General features: G+C 38.9%; 1 protein-coding gene across 6 annotated transcripts in view; it reads right to left on the bottom strand.

Moving 5' to 3' along the window:
* The window catches only part of ADGRB3 (adhesion G protein-coupled receptor B3), a 604,312-nt gene that overhangs the window by 30,791 nt on the left and 548,608 nt on the right, over positions 1-24,913 (bottom strand). For 5 of the 6 annotated variants that reach the window (XM_074947913.1, XM_074947916.1, XM_074947914.1 and 2 more), the window contains 6 exons: positions 21,768-21,918; positions 21,102-21,171; positions 16,767-16,833; positions 11,777-11,862; positions 6,012-6,110; positions 5,510-5,681 (listed from right to left, as the gene is read on the bottom strand). In XM_074947913.1, the coding sequence (XP_074804014.1) occupies positions 5,510-5,681; positions 6,012-6,110; positions 11,777-11,862; positions 16,767-16,833; positions 21,102-21,171; positions 21,768-21,918 (645 nt within the window). The remainder of the gene's footprint in view (positions 1-5,509; positions 5,682-6,011; positions 6,111-11,776; positions 11,863-16,766; positions 16,834-21,101; positions 21,172-21,767; positions 21,919-24,913) is intronic. The other variant, XM_074947915.1, reaches the window with a different exon arrangement.

Here is a 24,913-nt window from a genome sequence, read left to right as displayed (position 1 = left end):
TTCAGGAAAACGCTGCCGTGTGTTTACACTGTCAGCTGCAAGCTCACTGGCGTGGCCACATTAGCAGCTCTTGCAACGCCACAGAGAGCAGTGCATTGTGGTAGCTATCCCAGTGTGCAAGTGGCTGCAATGTGCTTTTCAAATGGGGGGAGGTGGAGTGTGACAGAGAGTGTGTTGTTTGTATGTGTGGGGAGAGACAGTGTATTTTGGGGGGCTGAGAGTGTGTCAGCACGCTGTCTTGTAAGTTCAGACAGCAGCAGAGCCCGCCCTCCCCCACAACTCACAACAGCAGCATTCCACACTAATGGTTGCTTTGTCACCGAGCAGATAAGCGTGCCAGCTGTCAGAAACAGAGCTTTGAAAGGGGATACCTGCATGCCTGGTGCTGATTTCAAAACAATGAGAAGAGTGGTCACTTGACTTCAGGGGATTATGGGACGTTTCCGGAGGCCAATCACAGCGCAATAATGCAACACCTCGTCTGCACTGATGCCCAGGCGTTTCAGTTGGGGTGCAGCAAGCTTTATGCTTCTCGTGGAGGTGGATTATCAGGAGCACTCCAGCTGCAGAGTCCAGGCGCTCTAAGTGCCTTGCCAGTGTGGACACGTCAGGAGTTAGGGCACCCTGGACTGCTTTAATGTGCTCTAACTTGCAAGTGTAGACAAGCCCTAAGTCTGTAGGTGCCTAAACTCACTCAGCACTTGCATTTACAGTGTAAAAGTTCCCTAGATGCCTATGTTTCTGCCTCTGGGCATGTGCACTGCTGCCTCAGGCAGAGCCTGCATGCCTATCTCAAGCCCCAGCACAAGCCTCAAACCAGGAGAAGATAGGTGTTCCCTCACCTATCTTGCCTGTGGGTCCTGATCCAGTGGGTGTGCTCAGAGGATGCCTAACTCCACACAAAACATCAAAGGGGGAGAGGCAGTTTCCCCCTCCCCCCTTATACTTTAGGCCATCAGTTAAGGGACTCGGATGGGATGTGGGAAATCCCACTCTTCCTGAGAAGAAGGAATTTGAGCAGGGGCTTCCCACCACTTCCTAACTACTGGACTACACAGACAGTCTCACTTCTGTGGCCCAATTAATATTTAATTATTTATAACAAAGTGAAACAGCTTCAAAAATGGAGTGAGAGAGGCCCTCCTGAGAATATTCCATAGCTCAGTGGTTAAAGCATTCACCTGAGAGGTGGGGAATCCCTGTTCAAATCCATTCCCCTCCTTAGGCAGATGATAACACTGAACCAGGGTCTCCCACATCCCCCTGGGTGATCACTTGAACCACTGGCTAAAGATTCTGAGGGAAGCCACTGCCTCCCCTGGCTGTTTCATGTGGAGTTAGGCAGGTACCTAAGGCATTCTCACAAGAAATGGCTATGGCACCTGACTCCAAGAGAGGAGGGGTTCCCAAATGTGGGTTGCAAGCAGAGATAGCCTCCCTCCCCACCTGAACATAGGTCCCTAACTCCCTGAGATGGGCAGGGGCTGAGGGAACTTCTTTGTCATTGGCATCTCCCATTGGGTAGCAGTGGTGGCTCTCTGCCTAGCATGCTAGCTTTTGTGGATTCCATTCTCAGGCACCTATCTCTCCCTATGCATTGTATGGAGACCCTAAGTGCCTAACGCAGCCTTTGTGGATTCCACTAATTTTTCTAGGTGCCTGAAAGCTAGGCATTGCAATGCTGAGTGTAGCAGTGCCTGATTCCTTTTGTGTATCCTGCCCTTACAGCCTTTAAGGGATTTTGTCAAAGGGAATAACCTGACCCACCTATTGGTTTCTACTTCATGGTCTTAGTACAGGCAGAATCCTCAGACAATGTCACAAACAAAAGGCGAGCCTCTGAAATGCTCATTTGTTTTTCTCCACCATTTGTTCAGAATTGTTTTGTAGTTTATTTTTTTCTTTCTAACATCAGGCTGTAAGATTGTTTTAGAGCCAGGCAGACTAAGAGAGACAGATGTGATGAATGTGCACGAACCAAGGAAGTGGTTTCCCTAGCAACAGTAACCAATTCAAGACTCTTATAACTTACCCTCTCTCCCTAGTCATGCACCTTTTTTCTCTTGCAATATAGAAATGTGGGTTGAGATTTAGACTCTAAACATGTATTTAATCCAAATGCATTTCAATCAGTAGGAGCAGGGAAAAAGCAGAAAATACACATGGGTTCCTCCCATCACCACCAGCCTTTGGAGTTGTTCAGCGTGACTCAAATTAGCTTCAGAAGAGGCTGTGTTCAAGCATGCCAGGAATACTGTTCTGGTATTCTGGTATGGAAGTCTATTAGCACTAGGCTTTTCTATCATTCTCTGTTTTATGACAGATACACTCGCACCACATTCCCTCTATGTCTCATTAGGTACTTTAACAGCAAGAAGACAAGAATGAATAGTGATATGATAGGGTGGGACTATCCCCATTAGTCTTCAAGTTAAAAATAATGATACTTAGCTCTTCTATAGCATTTTTCATCCATAGGCCTCAAAGCACGAAGGAGAGGAAAGTATCATTATCCTAATTTTACAGATTGGGAACTGAGGCAGAGGGATATGAAGTGACACTCCTAAAGTCACACAGCAGATTGGGAACAGAAGCCAGGTCTCTAGAGTCCCACTCTAGTGCCCTATTGAACAACCATCCAGCCTCTTAAACAGCTCACTTTCAGACAGAAATACTGACATGACAGACCAGTGGGTTTTGGATGGAAAGAGAGTGTAGATACACATACGTTCTTAAATTTCCAATGTTTATGTCCAAACCAATACATCAGGTATAATGAGAAAAAAGATTTTATATATTTACATGAACAAGAATGCATCATTTCTGGAATATAACAATAGTAAGGGCATAGTAAAGCAGGTCTGACCTTTTCTTTGTTTGAATTTTTCTATGATGTATTATTTGTGGTATGTTATTTGACAGTCTGAATTAATATTTTGCTTACACTGACATATTGTAAATATTAAATGAATCATATGCAAGATATAATGAGATGGCTTCATTATCTGTATGGCATTCATCATCAAGAACGACAAACACATTGGTCAGATTTCAATGTCATGTATGGGTAGAGAGAAATGTCCTCTTTGGACTACATAAAGTAATGTACTACAATTTCAAGTAAAATGTATTCTAAACAATTTAACGACTAAATTGCTCCTTGAAAATGTGCACATGTGATAACTGCTATCTTAGCTGTCACCAGGGATTGAACTGTGAAACTCTAGAGCTAAAAGCATGAGGATGTATAGCCTGACTAAAGAACCAGATTCTTGAAGTCCTCAAGGCAATAGGTACAGAGTGGGACATAACACACCCTGAGCAGTGGTTACATCCTATCTCTGAACAGAGGAAGTTCATCCAGAGGTTCTGTGGCCCACACTACTTTGAATCACACATGAGTCCCCACTTAAATAGCTTACATCACCTTGATGGAATCAAGGCTCTCCAGAGCTAAAGGTGTGAGTTCCCACAGCTTGAACTAAAGAACTCTTTAGCTGAAAACTGTTATAGACTCATATCCTCTAAGGACTGGGCACAGAGGGGGACATAACACATGCCAATCAGTGGATTATACAAATATGTGTTCTGTGAGATAAATGGATACATGAATGCACATACTCCATTTGTGTAATAAGCAAATGCATATGTCCTTTTACAGTTACTTGCCTGAGAATGTGTGCGCATATTATACAGGTAGAATTTAGGCATTTTTAAAATGTGGGTACTTAAGTGGTATGAGAAGGCTTCCTGCATCAGTGCCTTGTATCCCATGACAATTAACTAATGTTATGAAAGAAAATTGCTTTAGTAGTGTATCATCTCTTTGATCCCTTTCCCATTTGGAAAAAAACCCCGATTAATTAGTTCCTCAATTTTTGCTCCAGCTCTTAAATTTGGATGAGTGTTAGGATAACAAGGTGGGGGAAAGAAGATTCTGTGTGTGAGCACTTGAGGAAGAAGGGATTCAGCTGATAGTTCTACATAAAACTGCCATCACTTTTTATTGGCCGAAGGAATGAGGTATAAATAGTTGTAGTCTTTTTATCATTTCACTGTAAAAATGTATGATTTGGTGGCTTCCAATTCTGCAAGTACCTGCCCACCCAATATTAGAAAGGTATACAAAATGTGGAGGGAACAGGAAGCCTTGTGGGTGATAAGTAATAACAATAATATAAACTTTTTTTTTAAATTCCACTTTATATATAGTGCCTTTTATATAAAGATTTCATGCTGTTTTACAAACATTAAATAATTTTGCCTCCCAACACCTCTGTGGGCTACTGTTGGTATTGTTATCCTTTTTACAGATGGGTAAAATGCGGCACAGGGACTTGTCCAAGGTCACACTGCAAGTCAGGAATAGAGCAAGGCATATTAGTTCAGTTTTTAGAACCCAGGAACTCTCGTTTTAAGCCATAGCCCATACTCCCTCCATTTTCAGACTCCTGCCTGTCTCTAGTGAAATAATCAAAATGACTTAGTGGCTCACAAGGTGATCCCCCCACCCCCACACACTGGGTAGAATACAATATTCATGCAGATTAGAATACCACAGAGAGACTGAAATAGATTGGGTCACTACCCTGCATGCTGTTTTGGATGAATATAGTGAACTTGAGTTCTTAGGACAGTGAATGATGGAGAGAAGAGACACTTGCAAGCCTCCTCACTCAGCATGGCCAATAAACCTTAAATGTGACCTGAAGCACCCGGTTGTTCCAGCCCTGCAGCTCCCTTGAATAGATACTGCCAATCACTGTGAATAGTGTTACACATGTGGTATGGTTTAGTGATGTAGATAAACAACGTAACCTACATAAATTGAAAGCACCACACTTACTGTGAGCTAACAAGATATGAACCGATATAGAGCTGAAAGGCTTGTTCATTAAACGACCACACCTATCTCCTACATTTTTGTACATTTTCAACAGTTTTCTGTTTAAGATGGAATAGTGTAAATGAAAGCAATTTTATATTTGATCAGTCTTTCTACATGTGAAAAACTCACAGAATCTGTTCCTTTGGAAAAGGAGTCTTAGGTCTTCACTTACTGTGTATAATCATAATTTCAAAGATGAATAAAAGTTAGAAATAAACAAGACCTATTTGGCCCAATTTAAAGGTGACCTCTAATTAAGTGGGCCCATTTTCCCACTGAAATTAACTGTGCTGCATTTTGCATCTGAAAATAAACAATCTTCCTTCAACCTCACGTCCATCTACTCTCCATCTTGTTCATTCCTTTATTCACTCTCAACTTCCTATCTGTCCCTGTCCACTGAGTTTCTACATTTGGGGGCAGTTCTCTTTCTTCTGCTGCCTCATCATCTGCCTAGAACAGTTTGAGATCCTTATTCACTTGCCCCTCTTTAAATCTCATCTCAAAAATTTCCTTTTTTCTTTATACCAATAAGTGAATTTCTGAAAGTATATATTGTATATAATATTAAGTAGTATGTGAGAAACACAGCACTTTAGCGATCGAGAAATTATTCCTCACCTCTCTTCGGAGAATGCAGTGGACCATGACAATAACAAAGCCTTGCAATGAATCAAATACTGCGAAGAGTATCTGAAATAATATTGATCTTTTGTCTGTCATGGCCAGAACTGCCGACATCCACGTCAGAGCCAGAAGAGGCAACACAACACAGGAACTCCAAAGGGATGCCCTATTGAGAGAGAGAGAGAGAGAGAGAAAACAACATTATATAACTGCAAGTAGATAAATAAAAACCCGCTTCTAAAAAAACCATCTTTTAGGATGGCAACTTATTAGTTAATGTGAAAACCACAGACAAATATATAAAAAGCGTTGTACTTTATGTTCTAAAGAGTATCCCCTATTCAGTTAATAAACAGTTGCCAATTTTAACAAGAATATTTAAATATGTTCAGTGCTCTAATACAGTATTAGCAAACACAATTTTCATCATCAAAGTATTTTCTCACATGCACTGTATAAGATTTGTAACAAGAAGATGTAAATGATTAGGACTAACATGGCATTACTGGCGGTGGTGGCTGACAAAGCTGTTGTTGAAACTACTCCACACTTGGCACATTTGAGCGTCAAACCGCTATGAGGCTCACTCATCTGACTGCAAACAAACAGAACACCCACAAAAAGAACAAAATATTGAATTTTCACTGAAAAACGTTGCTACTGAAATTTAGCTTTTAAATATGACGTCATGCAGAAAAAGTAAATAGACTTATTCAGGATGAATGCTCTAGATTGTTGCAAAAGTGTATTGATACTATACATTATTAACTTTAACTATTAATACTATGGGGCTTAATTTCATGCAGGCTCTATTTCTTCCATTTAAGCTAAAAAAGGCCCCAATGTCCAGAGATCAAAGTTGCTCAATACATGGAGGTAAACATAAGCACGTGCTAGTGTAGACACACACTGTGAAATCCCTCTATTCAGACCATTTACAAAACTAATGCATCCATGTTCACTTCCTCAAGAATGAGTACAGGTCATACAAATGTGGAGTACAAAATATTGATTATTATATGAACATTAATAAAGGAAGAGACTTCCAAAACATGCTCAGGTCATTCAGTCAAGATGGACTTACTGTACAGTCAGTAAGCAAATGACTTGGTATAGTAATTTGAGTGTGCTGGCTAAAATCTAGAGACAGCACTTTACCTAGCAGTTCTTGTTCCCATTGTATAAAGGTCTGAATATAGGGGTTGAAATGTATGGAATTTGATGAAAATAAATATTATTTGGGACTAAAAAGGGGTGATATGTTATTCCATTTTAATAAAACACAGTACACAAGCATTAAGTTTAAAGCATTTTGTCCAGACAACTGTATTACAAAACTCATCACAGTTAAAAAGTAAAACCTGGTATTAGAATTTTCTTCATCTGTGTACAACATGGTTTCAAATTTGGAAGTTTTGATTAAATAAACAACTTCTTTGCTATCCTATTTCCCACCTGCCACCAGAACCAGTGATTTTCATATCATATCAAGAAACATACGACAATACAGGGAAAGGTTTTTTTACCCATTGATAACTGGAAAAAAACAACAACCAAACCAAACCAACCAACCAAAAAAACCAAAAAAAGGCTCCTACACGTAATGAAGAAAAGCAACATATGGGAAAAATATTTCTCAACATTTCAACTGACTTTGAACTCTCACTCTTCGCCCTCCCATTTACCGCCAAAGCTAAAAGTTTGCTTTTGTTTCTATACATAATGCACAGAAATAAAAGGCCAGATCCTCAGCTGGTGTAAAATGAAATCAGTGCAGCGAGGTGATTTTCACTATCTAAGGGTATAGCCAATAGTTGGTGGAGACAGAAAGAATTAAGTCTTGATCTTGATGCTGCAGCACTTACTCGTATGAAAAGTCTCATTATTATTGCAATATGCAGAACAGATCTATAGATTTATAGGGCCAAAATCATCCTGCACATAACTTCAGAATATCTGTGTATATATTACAAAAGAATGGAATGTCTTTCACCTAACTTATGATAAGTATTGTCAAATAGCTCTTTTATAATTGTGGCACCTTAGAGACTAACCAATTTATTTGAGCATAAGCTTTCGTGAGCTACAGCTCACTTCATCGGATGCATTCAGTGGAAAGTACAGTGAGGAGATTTTATATATACACACAGACCATGAAAAAATATACATTGTAAGGAGAGTGATCACTTAACATGAGCTATTACCAGCAGGAGAGTGGGGTGGGGGGAGAGAAAACCTTTTGAAGTGATAATCAAGGTGGGCCATTTCCAGCACATTTCCAGGAGTTAACAAGAACATCTGAGGAACAGTGTGGGGTTAGGAATAAACAAGGGAAATAGTTTCACTTAGTATAATGACTCAACCACTCCCAGTCTCTATTCAAGCCTAAGTTAATTGTATCCAATTTGCAAATTAATTCCAATTCAGCAGTCTCTCGTTGGAGTCTGTTTTCGAAGTTTTTTTGTTGAAGGATAGTCACTTTGAGATCAGAAATCGAGTGACCAGAGAGATTGAAGTGTTCTCCGACTGGTTTTTGAATGCTATAATTCTTGACATCTGATTTGTGTCCATTTATTCTTTTACGGAGAGACTGTCCAGTTTGCCCAATGTACATGGCAGAGGAGCACTGCTGGCACATGATGGCATATACCACATTGGTAGATGTGCAGGTAAACGAGCCTCTGATAGTGTGGCTGATGTGATTAGGCCCTATGGTGGTGTCCCCTGAATAGATATGTGGGCACAGCCGACGTGCACAGGCTGAAATTGTGGAAAAGCAGCATCACTTGCCCCATAACCTCAGTCGTGCAGAACACAATGCCATCCACAGCCTCAGAAACAACTCTGACATCATAATCAAAAAGGCTGACAAAGGAGGTGCTGTTGTCATCATGAATACGTCAGAATATGAACAAGAGGCTGCTCAGCAGCTCTCCAACACCAATTTCTACAAGCCATTACCCTCTGATCCCACTGAGGGTTACCAAAAGAAACTACAGCATTTGCTCAAGAAACTCCCTGAAAAAGCACAAGAACAAATCCGCACAGACACACCCCTGGAACCCCGACCTGGGGTATTCTATCTGCTACCCAAGATCCATAAACCTGGAAATCCTGGGCGCCCCATCATCTCAGGCATTGGCACCCTGACAGCAGGACTGTCTGGCTATGTAGACTCCCTCCTCAGACCCTACGCTACCAGCACTCCCAGCTATCTTCGAGACACCAATGACTTCCTGAGGAAACTACAATCCATTGGTGATCTTCCTGAAAACACCACCCTGGCCACTATGGATGTAGAAGCCCTCTACACCAACATTCCACACAAAGATGGACTACAAGCCATCAGGAACACTATCCCCGATAATGTCACGGCAAACCTGGTGGCTGAACTTTGTGACTTTGTCCTCACCCATAACTATTTCACATTTGGGGACAATGTAGACCTTCAAATCAGCGGCACTGCTATGGGTACCCGCCTGGCCCCACAGTATGCCAACATTTTTATGGCTGATTTAGAACAACGCTTCCTCAGCTCTCGTCCCCTAACGCCCCTACTCTACTTGCGCTATATTGATGACATCTTCATCATCTGAACCCATGGAAAAGAAGCCCTTGAGGAATTCCACCATGATTTCAACAATTTCCATCCCACCATCAACCTCAGCGTGGACCAGTCCACACAAGAGATCCACTTCCTGGACACTACAGTGCTAATAAGCGATGGTCACATAAACACCACCCTATACTGGAAACCTACTGACCACTATTCCTACCTACATGCCTCCAGCTTTCACCCAGACCACACCACACGATCCATTGTCTACAGCCAAGCTCTACGATACAACCGCATTTGCTCCAACCCCTCAGACAGAGACAAACACCTACAAGATCTCTATCAAGCATTCTTACAACTACAATACCCACCTGCTGAAGTGAAGAAACAGATTGACAGAGCCAGAAGAGTACCCAGAAGTCACCTACTACAGGACAGGCCCAACAAAGAAAATAACAGAACACCACTAGCCGTCACCTTCAGCCCCCAACTAAAACCTCTCGAACGCATTATCAAGGATCTACAACCTATCCTGAAGGATGACCCATCACTCTCACAAATCTTGGGAAACAGGCTAGTCCTTGCCTACAGACAGCCCCCCAACCTGAAGCAAATACTCACCAGCAACCACACACCACATAACAGAACCACTAACCCAGGAACCTATCCTTGCAACAAAGCCCGTTGCCAACTGTGCCCACATATCTATTCAGGGGACACCGTCACAGGGCCTAATCACATCAGCTACATTATCAGAGGCTCGTTCACCTGCACATCTACCAATGTGATATATGCCATCATGTGCCAGCAATGCCCCTCTGCAATGTACATTGGTCAAACTGGTCAAACAATAAATACTTGAGTAATGAGTGACCATCCTCCTTTGATGGGGGTAGGAAGTGGGCGCTACAGAATTTCCACTGCCCCAGAAAATGACTCAAGAATCTGGGTCTGCACTACTTAATCAAACAGTGCTGAAGATAGATTGTTTCCATCCTTATTAAGGCATCTAGTTCCTAGTCCATCCCCATGGCAATGCAGGATTATTTCTGACAGCGTATTTTCTAGTTCTTTGGCCAATTTAGCTTTAAAAATAACATTCGTTTTACTAAGATACAAACTTTCAGAAAGCAAAGTATTTGGTAAATCAGAAAACTATACTATAAGTAACAAGATTTAAATTGCATATAGCTGATAGCTAGAAAGCTATTCTGCAGTTAAACATGATCTCTCCTATCCTTTAAATATTACACAGAAAAATGATGAATAGATTTATAGGGTCAAAACTTCTTGAGTATAACTATTGAAAAAGTTCTCACTGATGCTGAAATATTGTGGCTGATTTTATAATACGGCACATTTAATCAGAACATGAAGAATATATTACAACAAACAGTTAAGAAGGCAGATGGAACATTGTAGACAAGGGTAGAATTGAGAAATTATTATTTTCTAATAAGAAGGAGAAGAAAAAAAGAAAAGCGAACAAAAGAGGTTTTGGTGATGGTGGTGGTTGTTTTTGAAACAGTGCACTAAGAAGTGAAAACCACAGGGGGTTTTAACCAACACTAAATGACAACATAAGCACACCAAAGTGTATATGATATCAATATGTGCATCTAATCAATTAATTGAACATTAGGAATGATGCTATTACAGGAATGATCAAATAATTCAAAGTAAGGTTTTAAGAAAAGTTTACAGAGAGCTGTAATATATGTATGTAAAATAGAGATTCATCATTGCTAGCAATGCCAATATTGGGGTAGTCACCTACAAATGATGCAGAAGAAAGAGTACTACAACAAGTGGAGAAGTAAAAAATGCTGATTGTTTCTCATTACATGAAGCATTAAAAGACATTTACACATACATTCAGAAAGCTAAGACACATTTGTGAAATGTTTCTCTTTTATGTGGACTGCAGTCATATCCACTGCAGCAGACCATGAAACCCACCTGTACCTGCTGAAGTCAATAGCAAAATTATTGCTACCATTTATTAGGAGCTAAGCTGCAGACCCTCCCTCTTTTATCACTAGAAACCCAGAATTTGAATGTAAAATTATAAGTATATTAATGAAAGGAAATCATGGATATAAATACACAAAGAACGTTTCTATTTACACATTTTTTTTTGCTTTTGAAATATGTGTAATTTACATTCAAATTCTGTTATGTTAATTCTAGAACACAAACACATGTACACATGTATATACAAACACAGAGCCAAATTCTTCTCTTAATTGCAAAGATGCAATGCTATTGACTTCAGTGAGGTTATACTGCTATAAAAGGTAGAATAATACACTAAGAAAGAAAGAAAGAAAGAAAGAAAGAAAGAAAGAAAGAAAGAAAGAAAATTTGGCTTCTTCTGTACACACATTTTATACAACTATATTCCCGATTTCAGGAATAAAAATGTATGCCTTTCCCATGAAATCCCTGCTCAGTTTTGTAACTGTTTAATCCTCATTCTTATTAACTTAATACTGTTGTACTTGTGTTTTATTTTCAGTTTGCTCAGTCACATTCCCTCAGGATAATGCAACTGCAACTTTTGCAATTAATGAAATCTGTTAGACACACTGTTACATTGAGAAAAAAGTTCAAAGCACAATCAAATGCATTTTTGGTGAATATCTGTAATTGAAAATATATGATACATTTGCAATATGCTATAAAATATCCCAATTGTTGCTTACCCCGCTCTGTGTTTGAGCTTTTTATCTAGGATCCCATCTCTGGAAACAAGTTTATTAAATACCAAAATGCCAATCACCATGTTGACCTGTCAAGTAGAAACAAACAGTTGACCTTTCAGTAACAGTGAGGGAAAATGCCTACATGCATTATTCCAGAAAATGGCCTCTTTTACATTTGCCAACATGATGGAATTATAAACTTAGATGATGGTTGCATAATACATTTCTGAAGAATTTAGTCAGAGATTATGTACTGTACTAGCCTCAGGACACATAAAGTGTACTTAACTTTAAGGCTAAATTCTGGTTTCCCGTGCATATCCTCTAACAGGTGGAACAAACATATAAATCAACAGCTGTATTAATTAAAGCCTGAATTATGTCTTGTATCTGGCCATATATATATGCCTGCCTGTTAATAAGAAAGTAGGCAGCTGTGACTCTAAACACCGATTAAAGGTAAACTTTAATTGTAACAATGTATTCTATTCCATGTTAGAGGTAGAATATTTTATCTGAATTTTGTGCACAAGATTAAAATGGATTATGTATTATTTGTATTGCCATAGCATCTAGGAGCCCCAGTCATGAATCAGAACTCCATTACACTTGCTGCTGTACAAATATAAAACAAAGATAATCTTATCTGGTTATTTTAGGTTTCATGCTTTCTTGAGTCCTAACTATGCCTTTTTGCTGCAAGGTGTTCTCACTCATGCAAAATCAGAATCTATGGTTTCTGGTTGTTGGTTTTGTTTTGTTTTTCCAAATTGATAATTGTCTTCCTCATATGTAGGCTTGGCAGAATTTGATTTTTTTAAAAATAATTTCTATGGATAATAGCAATGTTTATTTTTATTTTGTTTTTATCTCATTTAAATTTTTACAGTTGGGAAATTGGTATGTGTGTAGACAGTAGACCTTGAGAGTCAAAAAGTTAAAGCTTTATAACTTAAAAAGCAAATTGTCAAATTCTCACATCAAAAATATACAAAGTAAATAGTCTTAAATAAAACTCTAATAAGTTCTCAAGCAGCATTTTCCTCTGCCTATATGGAAATATTTATTCATCGGTGTGTGTGTGTACAGTGAAATTGATATTTAATGACAAATATCTAATCCTTCCAAGCCTACTCATATGCCAAAATGTGATTTTGGTTGGCTATATATAGCATTGTTTGGTTGCACTTTCTTTTTTCGTGGGCCAGATCCTTAGCTGGTATCAACTGGTGTCAATACATAAATGAATAGAGAATGATTTGTACCAGCTGCATATTTGGTACAAACAGCCATGTAGTTCTAAAGTCAGTATTTGGTCTTTAATACATATTGTAAAAAGAAAAAGAGTACTTGTGGCACCTTAGAGACTAACCAATTTATTTGAGCATAAGCTTTCGTGAGCTACAGCTCACTTCATCGGATGCATACTGTATGCATCCGATGAAGTGAGCTGTCAGTATGCATCCGATGAAGTGAGCTGTAGCTCACGAAAGCTTATGCTCAAATAAATTGGTTAGTCTCTAAGGTGCCACAAGTCCTCCTTTTCTTTTTGCGAATACAGACTAACACGGCTGTTACTCTGAAACAATACATATTGTATGCATCATACTAGGATTTTAATGTAGCCTTTAAATGGACCTGCTAAAAATAATTTTTAGTTAAGAAATGTTTTAAAATGGACTTTTGAGAACTACATTAAACACGGATCATTTGCCAGTATGCCCTTCCCACGGTCCTACTCTTTTAGGCCTTTCTTAGGTTCCATTTATTTGAGCTTTTTCATTTTTCAGATGAGATTTTTCTTTTGTATACTCAAAGCTAAATGGGTAGATGAAAAAGCTCCCTACACACCTGCTAACTAATGGGGGAGCAAACCATGTCTGTGAACGTCAGAGATCTCTGAATAAAGTTTGCCAATTGTACAGAGAACATACAGTTCCATGTGGAAATTATGATTGGCATTTTGTAAACATCCTTGGCTTCCTCACTGTGCCATGGACTGTGAGCTGTACAAAAGGTTCCTGGCTTGACTCTATATGAAGATGAGACATACTCTGCAGGAGCTGCAAACATCAACATCCAGGTAATCTTTGTAGCTATATGCCTATATCTCTGATAACTACAGATTTCCTTCTCATTTATGCCAATGCAAATCAGGACTAACTCAGCTGAAGTCAATAGAGGTACACTGGTCTAAAAGTGCTCTAAGGGAGAAGAGAATCAGACCCAAACACTGCAAACTCCATGCTAAAATTATTACCAGAATTTAGGGAAAGATACTACAGCATTTATTACACAATGACCAAATTGGCTTCAGAAATAGGTTATTATTAGCTGATAATAAAAGATGGTCCTAAACATCATTGGTGTAGAAGAGGGACAAATACTGCCAATGGCTGCAGTTTTATTTGATGTCATAAAATCATTTGGCCAAGAGGACTCACCATTCTAATTTGTGGAACATTTGGCTTCAGCAAAACCTGTATTTCTTGGTTCAGATTAGCCTATGTTTCTCTTAGAGTGACAATATGTAGAGGGTGGGAGGTATTGTTTTACCAGAGATATTAAGCAAATGTTGTCCCGTCTGTCCTCATTTATAGATTGTAATGAGAGAAGCCCGAGAACAGCAGTTTAGGAGGATGAGATTATTTGTGGCATTGAAATTCAGCATGACAGTTTGAAAACAAGTATTAATGCCGGTGACATTCAGGTGACCTAGGCTAATTCTCACTTTATCCTACATCCCTTGCAACTTGTAGATAACAGCTGGCTCTCTGTCAGGGTATCATGTTTTAGGATACATGGAAAAATATAAGAGGAGGAAATTTGGAAGAAATATTGTATTATATTGATAAAAGACTTTCAAGATAAAATAAGATACTTTATTTTGCTCTGTTGACTAAAGAGTTTGAGAAATCAAGGATTTCCCTCCTGCATTTATTAGTTACAAACCAATCATTCAAAGATGTGGCTCTTTGGGTGGAACAGCTTCATAGCAAATAAATGTACAGTGAATGGGTTGAGGTTAGAGTCAATGCACTTCAAGAGATAGCAAAACTAGGAGGCAAATTTATATTCACAATGCTTAGAAAAGTTACAGTCAGCATTGTGTGTGTATATGGGGGAGTAGGGAGTGTTAGGGGTGAGGGCTGGTTGTATGCATGTGGGTGATACGGGGGCTTCTAAAATTAAATTCTTACCTTACCTCATACATTACAGCTACAAGGGGAAGAAGAGAATCAGTGATTAGCATGTTCCTGCTGGCGAGGTGAATTACCCTATTCATACTGGCCTCTTCTTGTAAAGTGTACATCCTATAGGACTAGGTCACTAGATAATTTTGTAAGGTACCAGAGCCATATCTAAGAAGGGCTTTGGCCCCTGAAATTAGTATACAGAGCCTGAAAAAGGACTTTCTGCATCAAATTTTCAAACAGTATATGCGTGCGTGCACAGGTATGTTTACATGCAAATCCCCAATGTGCCTGCATGATTCAGGATTTTCATAAATCCAGCTCTTTCCAAAATGCATAACAAAACCTTACACCAAACCCATTCTAGGGGCTAGTCTACGCTACCGTGCTACTTCAGAACAGCTGCACAGCGCGTCTGGTGAAGATGTGCTATGCCCAAGGGAGAGCGCTGTCCCATTAGCATAACTCCACCCCAACGAGAGGCAGAAGGCACCGCTTTAAGTAGATGCAACTTACATCTGTCCGGGGGTGGCTTTTTCATGCTCCTGAGCGACGTAACTTACATCGATTTAAGTGGCAGTGTAGACAAGACCTAAGACTTTGTAATAATCTGGAACTGACCAATATAGAACCTCCTGTCAACAGTCCAGGATCAATAAACGCTGATCATGGAAAATTTAAACTAAAGTTGACAGATGTTGCATTACCAGTGTATCTATGAAGAACTTCGGATTATTCGATCCAAATATAGGATTTCTCAGATACCTAGATACATTTCCAGGGCTGTGGAAGTTTGATACATAATAAGTTACATTTTCCGGCCATCATGATTTTTTTTTTCTTCCAAGACGGTAGCCACAGAAGATCTGGCCTCTGATTCCATCTTTCCTGCCTGCCATCCCTGAACAACAGTGGCACAGTACTTTGCACCAGGCCACCAAAGCTGCCACTGAACTTCTCCCTAAGAGAGCAACCATTACACGGATACAACTGATAAGAATCAGTGATGCTTGTAACAAAATTCTTGTGTTAGCAATCAGCATATCATGCTTTCCCAGATTTATTTTGTGTGGCTCAGGAGTAAAATGAACAAGGCATCTTTTGCAAAACAATAATTTTTCAGTTGTATCACAACCCTTTTCCAGAAGACCGTTTTACATCCTACTTCGCATATAATGAAATATAGATAATTCCTAAATAATTAGAAATTATAACCTATTTTTATAATTATTTAAGCCTTAAATATATTTCCCCTGCCTTTTAACTGGGTCCTCAAGAAAAGAGTAACAGTTAGATATTTTCATGGATAATAGCATTGAGTGAATCCTGGCCTCATTGAAGTGAACAGGAGTTTTGCCAGTGGGACCAGGATTTCACCCATTGACCTCATCCTGGTAATAAACTCTTGCCAAATTCTGTTGTTGCTCCTAAAGAATTTTTTCTGAAGGTGTATAGAGTACACACATATAATATATAAACCTGTATAAAAATATATGCACTAATAACAAGATATATATGATGAGATATTTGTGCAGCACATACAGAAATGTCCTTGGTTATGCTTGATGTTCATGTGGCTTTGTGTAAACGATGACATATATAGTGTTGATGTAAAATATATAATAAAATAAACTGAATCAGAAAAACAGAATATTCAAAACATTGAGGAAATCTTAGACCATTGTTCTCAGGATGTCTGCAGTAAAATTAATACCACTGCATAACTAACCACTCTGTAATTCAGACAGTATTCCACCATTTCTAGTGAAAATACCAAAAATAATTTAAGTGTTTACCAAGACAACAGCAGCCGCAGGTCCAACAAATGCATAGAGTAGTCCTCCTTCGAGAGACAGCCAGCAGCTGGAAAGAACATTAGAGGAAAAGAACTAACACACATTAATAATATCTTTTACACCATGGAGGTGTGATGTGAATAAAACATATATAGTATATCTATTCACTTGACATAGTGTTCAATCCTACATGGAAAGTTCTATAAGCACAGAAAAAGAAGTGAAGTTACTCTGTTAATGTAATGGTGCTATACGCAGTTGATAAATGAGTTTCATTATTAGGCCCCATTTTCATGCGTCTGCAACTTTTCAAACAAGTTACACTTAGACTGAAATTCCTTATGCTTATTCTGAGTCCACAGTTAAATATTTCTGTAAAGTTTTGTAAAATTTCATTTAGCCATTTTTGAGTTAACTGTGAATGACAAAAAAGATAATTTCTACCTATTAAGAAATTCTTCAGAAATTTATTTTGTCTCAGGGAACTCAAAACCTCTTTATTTTTAAAATGTTAGACTTACCTTATACTTAAATGCTCATTAAGGTCAAGTGCATATGACATGGTCAAATAAACTCGATTAAAAACCATAGTTCTCTATAAATCTTCACTGGTATAATTTGGTATTTAATACTAGGATAAGGTCTTATGGATTATATGCACTTTAAAAATGATATTATACATCATGTAAGGACTAAGGACCAATTGGTGTCTCTGAAATATTAAAAATATTAAAAAACTAATACTATATGTATGAAAATTGTACATCTCTTGTGTGTTATGCCCTACTAGAGGTCCAATACCACAAGGCCTTTCTGTATGGTGCTTCCATGCAGGTTTCCAGATTCAGAGGGCTTGCAGAAGTGAGTCCTAAACATTTAACACACTACAGTGCTAAGCTTAGATATATAAACACTATCAGGAGCTTCACTTACTGAAGTAAATGCAGCTGTGCTTTTTTCCCCAGTGATTACACATTCACAGAAATGCATGTTTGTTGGAGTGTGTGATCGCACATACATATAAGGAGATGCAAGGAACTGCATTTATTTGAATCTCACATTCAAATTAACTTACATAAAGATGTCCTTATCCTCTACCCCTATGTTTTTTCCTTTCTTTTGAAAACCAAATAAACACAAACACAACTTAATGTTACTGTTCTGTTATGGCTGAAATTTTAAAGGCCAAAAAAAAAAAAATTAAATGTAATTGTTTCCCACAGTAACCAAAAATAGAGCTGAACTTTGCCACATGGACCCACCTCTATTAGTGTGTTGGATGCTAATATGATACACTGATCTAAAATGTCAATATTTGCCAGCAGTTACCCTCTACCAAAAAAGCAATGACAAAATATCTCAGATACCTTTGTATGGTAACTTTTTAATGGACCTGGGTCTATTTTTTAATTTCATTGAAAATAGGTTTGTATTTTTTTTTTTGCTGGTTTTCTACTGGTTTATAGAATAATTGAAAGTTGGATACAAAGTTTTCATTAAAAGTTTTGAATTTTCCCCCTGGATTTTCTTACCAGCATACACACGAATTCCAATAGAACTCCCCTAGTGTCAACCTCCTACAGGGCCCCTCTCCCCCATTTACTTTGATTTTGTGCAAGGAATCACAATTTTACCTGTAACGTGGCCACTGTAAGGGTGTGATCCAAAAGCGGATTTTTCTGGGAATGTTTCCATTGACTTCAGTGGGCTTTGGATCAGACCCTAAGCCTTAGGGTAAAATTTTCAAAATCTCTTAACTGACTGAGGAGTCTAAGTCCTAGTTTTAAGAGCAACTATGGCACTTGGGACCTCTTAAGTCTCATTGATTTTATTTTCCTCCCTCTTTCAGACTGACTAGGGCTAGATCGACAAGAGGATTTAAGTGTCTAACTGCCACTTTAGGAGCCTAAGTCCAACATTTAAATGCCCTGTAGCTGCTTAACACGTAGGCACCAAAATTTCCACTGTTAAAGTCCTGATGGCACCTACATTTCTGGCAGTGAGCATGTGTGCAGCCACTTTGGTATATGCTCCTAAATCACAAATCCTCAAACTAGTTGTTCCCCTATCTGTCTCGCTTGTGGGGCCCAGTCTGGTAAGCATGCTCTCTGCCCACATAAAGCCATATAAAACAGCTGAAGGAGAAAGTGGTAGTACCCCCCACCCTAACTTTTAGCCCAGTGGTTAGAGCACTCACATGGGATATGGAAGACCAAAGTTCAATTCCCCATGCTGCCTGATGTGGAGAGGGATTTAACTTGGGTTTCCCCCCTCCTAGGAGAGGACCCTAACTGCTGGGTGATGGATATTCTGGGGCAGGTCTCCCCCAGTGTGTCCTGTTGACACTGTTACACTGTGTATGAATAATTAAATACCACAATTTTTTCTGGCATAATTTATTATTATCATTTTTACAAGAAATTGGTTAAGTACCTTACTCCAGGAGAGAGTTCATAGCTGAGAATCCCAGTGGAGATAGGTGCCTTTGAGAGGGGGAGCTTAGGACCCACTCCTCTCCTCACCATTTCCTATTAGCAAATGTAGGTGGCTCCCTGCTCTATATGCTGGCTTTTGTGGATCCCAGTCTTAGGTGCCTATCTCTCCCTCTGCATTGTACAAGGAGCCTATGCATCTAACTTGGGGCTGTGGATTCCACTGGCTGGCAAGGTTCCTAAAAATTAAGTGCTCCATTGCTCACTGTTCCTCTGTCCCAGGAATCTCTCAGCTAATCTGGCACACCTTCCAAGCAGGGCCTGCTCCCTGTGCTGAACAACCCTTCCATAATGGAAACCCCTTTACAATCTTAACTGTGGCTGTTTAAGGGTTAAAATTAATGCATAAAGTTATGTGAACTGCACATTAATTCAACATGCTGTACATATGCAAGTGGATCAAGGTGCTAGGCTAACCATAATTTGGAAACACCTTGCTTTTGAAATATCAACAATAACATCACTGGAATAATGGAGTTTTGCATTAAATATTTTTCATATGTGCAGTAGAAATAACACAAGTTGATGATAACTAGGGCTGTGTGAAAAATTCAGGAAGAAATCTAAGTTCACCTGAAATCAAGGTGAATTCAAGTTCTAACCACGCCACTCCCATCAGCCCAGGCACACAATTGTTCCATGGATCTGGTCTGATGCTATTTCCCCAGCTCCCCTCTCAGAGGTGTTTCTTAATCCCACCTCCAAATCAGTTTTCCCCTTGACTGGTTCTAGGTCCTCCCTCTTACCAGTAGATATCTTCATGTGGGGACCAGGACCAATTTCCCTGTTTCCATTCACTGCTCTTTCAGTTTGGAAAAGGTCTTCTGGAAATGGCACTCAACAGTCTAGGAGTAGCTGGCAACAAGTCTTGTTCCTGCTGCCAGCACCTTTGTAACTGTGGAGTGGCAAACAGTACTACTAGATTCCTTAACACAGGGTAGCTAAAGAACCCACAAGGTTATTTTAGCAACCATAATCTAGGAGGGATAGGACAGAATTCCTACTGGATTGCTTTAGCTACACAGGGCTAAAGCTGAGGAGGCACTACCTATCATTGTTGAGTTCTAGAGTGGGACAGCTCCTCAGCTCCTGATGCCCTGTGTTGAGTGGAAATCACCTCCCTCCCTTGTCTGCAGACTGGGGGATGAAGTGGCCAATTGTGGCAGCTTCCAAAGACCTGAAGAGTGGCGGACTGTACCCCACATCAGATCTGATGCCAGATTGGTCAAACAACAGGAACATGTTTTTGTAAACATGTTTTGAAATCCAGGTCCTGATTCCCTTGGTCCATATGCATGTCCTTTCATGTTTTTTAGTTCCACAAGTATTTGGAAAGCTGGTTTTGTTCATGTGGTTGTTTGGAGAGGAGCTGTCAGGCATACAAGCACCTATATATCATTGCATTTAAGGTTACTCCTTATTAGCGATTGGTTATTTCCATCAATATTTAAGTAATCTCCCATTTAAAAAGTACCAAGCATCTAAGCAGGAAGCAGGAAACAAATATGCAGCTGAAGTAACCAGTCCCATGTGAATAATCTCAGCAGGACAAGTACAGTGCTACTAACAATGGCCTTGATCCTGCAAAGGACTGAGCGCCTCCTGAGATATGCTGGTGTCCTCAGCGCTCACTCGGAGTTGAGTGTACTCAGCGTTTCACAGGACTGAGTTTAACACTGGACTCTGATTTTCTTTTCACTCTTTGTGTGGGGCATTTGGCTTCCAGCAGTGTCCTGCACATGAAGGGACACACAATGGGCCCTTATACTGTGTTGTATAATCTCTAATGGGCATGGCAGCCTTGTTAATCAAAAACATGATTTATCACTGCAGACTGACTTACTAGTGAGATGTTCCATATCCTTTCGTCTTGGTAAAGCCTATTGATATTGCCACTACTAATGCTGGTAAACCTGGAAAAAAACAGCAATTGTCATTAAGGCTCAGCTAAATACCGCTGTTCTATTGGGCATGAAATGATGAGAGAGAAGTACTTTCATCTAAAATGATCAATTTGATATGGAATGAATCATTTAACAAAGCACAGCTCTGTTGCAGCGTTTGTTTCTTCCCCAAGCACAAGGGAAGAGCTAGGTTTTTAGCCCAGTATGCATCACTTTCGTGTTGCTAAGTTACCAGTCTATTTGAAATAGCTTAAAGTGAACAAATAACACAGAGATTCAGTGGATTTTCAGTGAGAGGCTTTTGTCTGTCTTACACTATTTTGCAGAAAAGCTACTAAAATGACACTAAAGCATATATGTTACAGCATCATAAATTACCATAACATTGGAATATTCATCAACTGTATCTTGAGCCAAATCAAGAGCATGAAATTATACTGGTGCTTCCAATAAAAAGGGAAATCTCCTTGTACTGGTTTTCTGTTTAGTAACTATGCTATTGACCACCTGTCAGGATTATTGAAATAAATACCAACACCCCCAATTGTGTAAATGCATAACATTCAATTCTAATGATTCTGGCTATATGATTTTTATGGGCTTACCCCATCCAAGGCACAAAAAGCGTTTCCTTATGAGTCGTGTCCTAATTTTTCCAGTAACAGCCATGTACGACTGCCACGCTTCTGTCAAAACCCAACAGAACGAAGCTAAGAAGAAGAAGTGTAAAAATGCGGTGGTCGTGGTGCAGATGCCCTGCAGGGAGCAAAGAAAAGCTCATGCTGAATACTTAGGGACAATCATTTCTCCTTCAGAGGGTTGTCATATTCTATCAACTTGACCTTTACCCCGAACATCACACCTCCATCTTTATAGCACATTTGACACACAGACTTGGATTATGCAGAACAGGTTGAACCCTGTTCTGAAATACACTAACACAGACAGTTTTGATGACAAATATTTAAATATAGAATGGAGCAAGTTTTCTTACATCTTTACTTTGGCCACAGAACATTGCAAAGCCACTCCAGTGAATAGGTTACATGGTTACTGAACATTGCAATTTCACTACACTGAACAGAGTGAATGTGCAAATACAAACAAACAAACCTAATTGCCATTTTTATGTTCTTTCCCCTCATGCAGACAAATCTTGACTATAAATCTGAACTCCAGGGGGCAGATTAAAGCTTCTTGCTTTATTTGATTTTTCATTTAAATCTTACAGAATGTAATATCATGGGAATCTTTTGGCATATATGGCCTGACATTTTTTAGTCAGGTTTAAGCAACGTAACCTTAGCAGTTATTTTGGTTATTGTTTTTATGCATGTCAGTCATTTGTTATCTGAAAAGTACTCTGAACTCATCCAGCACATGCTCTGCTCTGTCATTGTAGCCTTTAATTAAATTTGACATTTTGGCTCATATAAGTAAATTTGATTCTCCCTTGGAAGTAAATTATAATCCATCATTTCACTGCTTTATTTCAGTATGGAATTCTAGAGACAGTGGAATTCAGACTACTAAATGCAGTATGTATAATGCCCCTGCACCAAAACCACACCAATACTGTAGAATATAAACCGTATAGATCTTTATTACTTTTTAAAATATGGTTTAATCAGATTGAAATCAAAACACCCTGCCAAAACAACAGATGTCAGCAACACAAAAACTTAGCTTGAGATGGATTTAGAGTTTTGTAATATTAGTGTTATTATTAATCTATCTAGCATACTTCTAATAATAAGACAAGTTCCTCTCCCAGAGTTTCTAGCTAAGGCACCAGTTCAACAATACTTAAGCATGAAGGCTCCGCAAGAATTAATATTATGCAGGTACTCAAGTACTTTGTTGTATCAACTCAGCAATATAGCCTATTTTATTTTTTAGAAAATGTTTATATAATTATCCATTACTTTTTAAAAATCAAGTTATGCAAAGCAATGAAAAACCGAAGGATTATCAAAATACACTAACCACCGAGAAGTTTTAAAAAAATACCTGCAAATATCTGTGAGATTTAAGAGACCTTAGAGGAATTACTTTAATATTAATGAGTCCAGTCTTGCAGCTTTACCTTTTCTGAATATTCCCTGGGACCAATTCCGATCTCACACTGGTTTTCCACGAGTGTAACTCCACTGACTTCAGTGGAGATATTCTTGTTTTACAGGTAGGTAAATGAGATAAGAATCAAGCTTTAAAATTATGCATGCAAGGATGTACTTTCTTTTAAAATAAGCTTGCCATCCTGCACTGAGAAAATTTCTTTTGAGAAACATGGAACATGTGTGGACCAAAAAACCTAGACAGTGAAAGAGAGGTTGGCTTTTGAGGTTACATTACATCACATCCGATGAAGTGAGCTGTAACTCACGAAAGCTCATGCTCAAATAAACTGGTTAGTCTCTAAGGTGCCACAAGTCCTCCTTTTCTTTTTGCGAATACAGACTAACACGGCTGTTACTCTGAAAATTGTAGGATTGCCTCTGACCTAAAATCAAACTGAATCACATTGCTGAATTGGTACACAATCGCTCTCAGTGCTTGTTTAAAACAATTAGCATTGAAGTTACTTCCATAGAGCCAATGGCAAAATTCCCATTTTGCCATTGGCTCTATGGAACATGCCCACTCAATTTCAGTGAGTGCAGAATTAGGCCCACGATATACACCTGAAAATATCATCAGGCAATAAAAAGATACCTAAATCTGGTCCATATAAAATTACTGCATGCTGAAAAAGCACTCTATTTTATTCTGCTACTTCAAAATAAATGACAGGATAAAGGCATATCATGAAAGCCATGTGACCATTCCATATCTCTTGAGAAACAATTAAAAGCAAATGCGCTGGAACAACTTTTATAGTGGGGGAGCTGAGAGCCATCGAACCAAACTGTAAACCCTGTGTGATGGAAACCACTTCAAGAGAGGGGGTGCAGCAGCACTCCCAATACTCCTAGTTCCAGCACCTATGATTACAAGGGGTAGCCAGTGATCAGAATATTCATTTATTACCATTAATTCTTAAATTTAGCTGCTCCAAAACTATGTGAGCTCATAAAATCCCATCCCAGTAAAGCCACAATGACAGTATTATTACACTGGGTGGTAATATTACAGTAAAAAGCTTGGCCAGATAAACAGATGGATTTGCAGGCAGACCAAGTATTACATCATGGCCATATAAGCATACTTGAGGTGTTAAGATTATGATGAACTAAAGTAATATGCATGTTAAATCCTGGATGTCTGTGCTTTAGACCGTTTATGTGTTAAAGCACATAGGATGTTTTCAAAAATCCTGACATTCTAATTCTAATTTCTATAAAATATACTCCTGTATTTTGTCCACTAAGTGAACTGGAGACAGTATTGCAACAGAAAAGTCTTAAACTGTCCTGAATTTGTATTCATCTGATAACATTACTATACAACATGACTGCAAGCTCCAGAGTTCGATATCATTAAACTAAAACCCTGATGTCACTCGTTTAGCAAGGGCCTCAATTTTTTTTTTCAGGTCACTTACATCCAAACTCTCTTATTCCATAGTTACAAGCCAACAACTACAGTATCTGGGTTATGACTATCCTTCCAGCAGCTATTGTTAATGGTACATCATCTGCAATGTCATTTGTTCTGAGATTCAAAATAAGCCTTTCCTCTTTCTCTTAGATAAAAAATCTTAGCCAAAGCATTTAATTTCAGTGTTCCTTTAAAAAATACCAATAGAAGG

Source organism: Natator depressus, chromosome 3, assembly GCF_965152275.1.
Source record: "Natator depressus isolate rNatDep1 chromosome 3, rNatDep2.hap1, whole genome shotgun sequence".
In the NCBI taxonomy this organism is placed as follows: domain Eukaryota; kingdom Metazoa; phylum Chordata; order Testudines; family Cheloniidae; genus Natator; species Natator depressus.
Note: the sequence above shows the minus strand (reverse complement) of the source record. Positions and strands in the feature narration are given on the sequence as shown.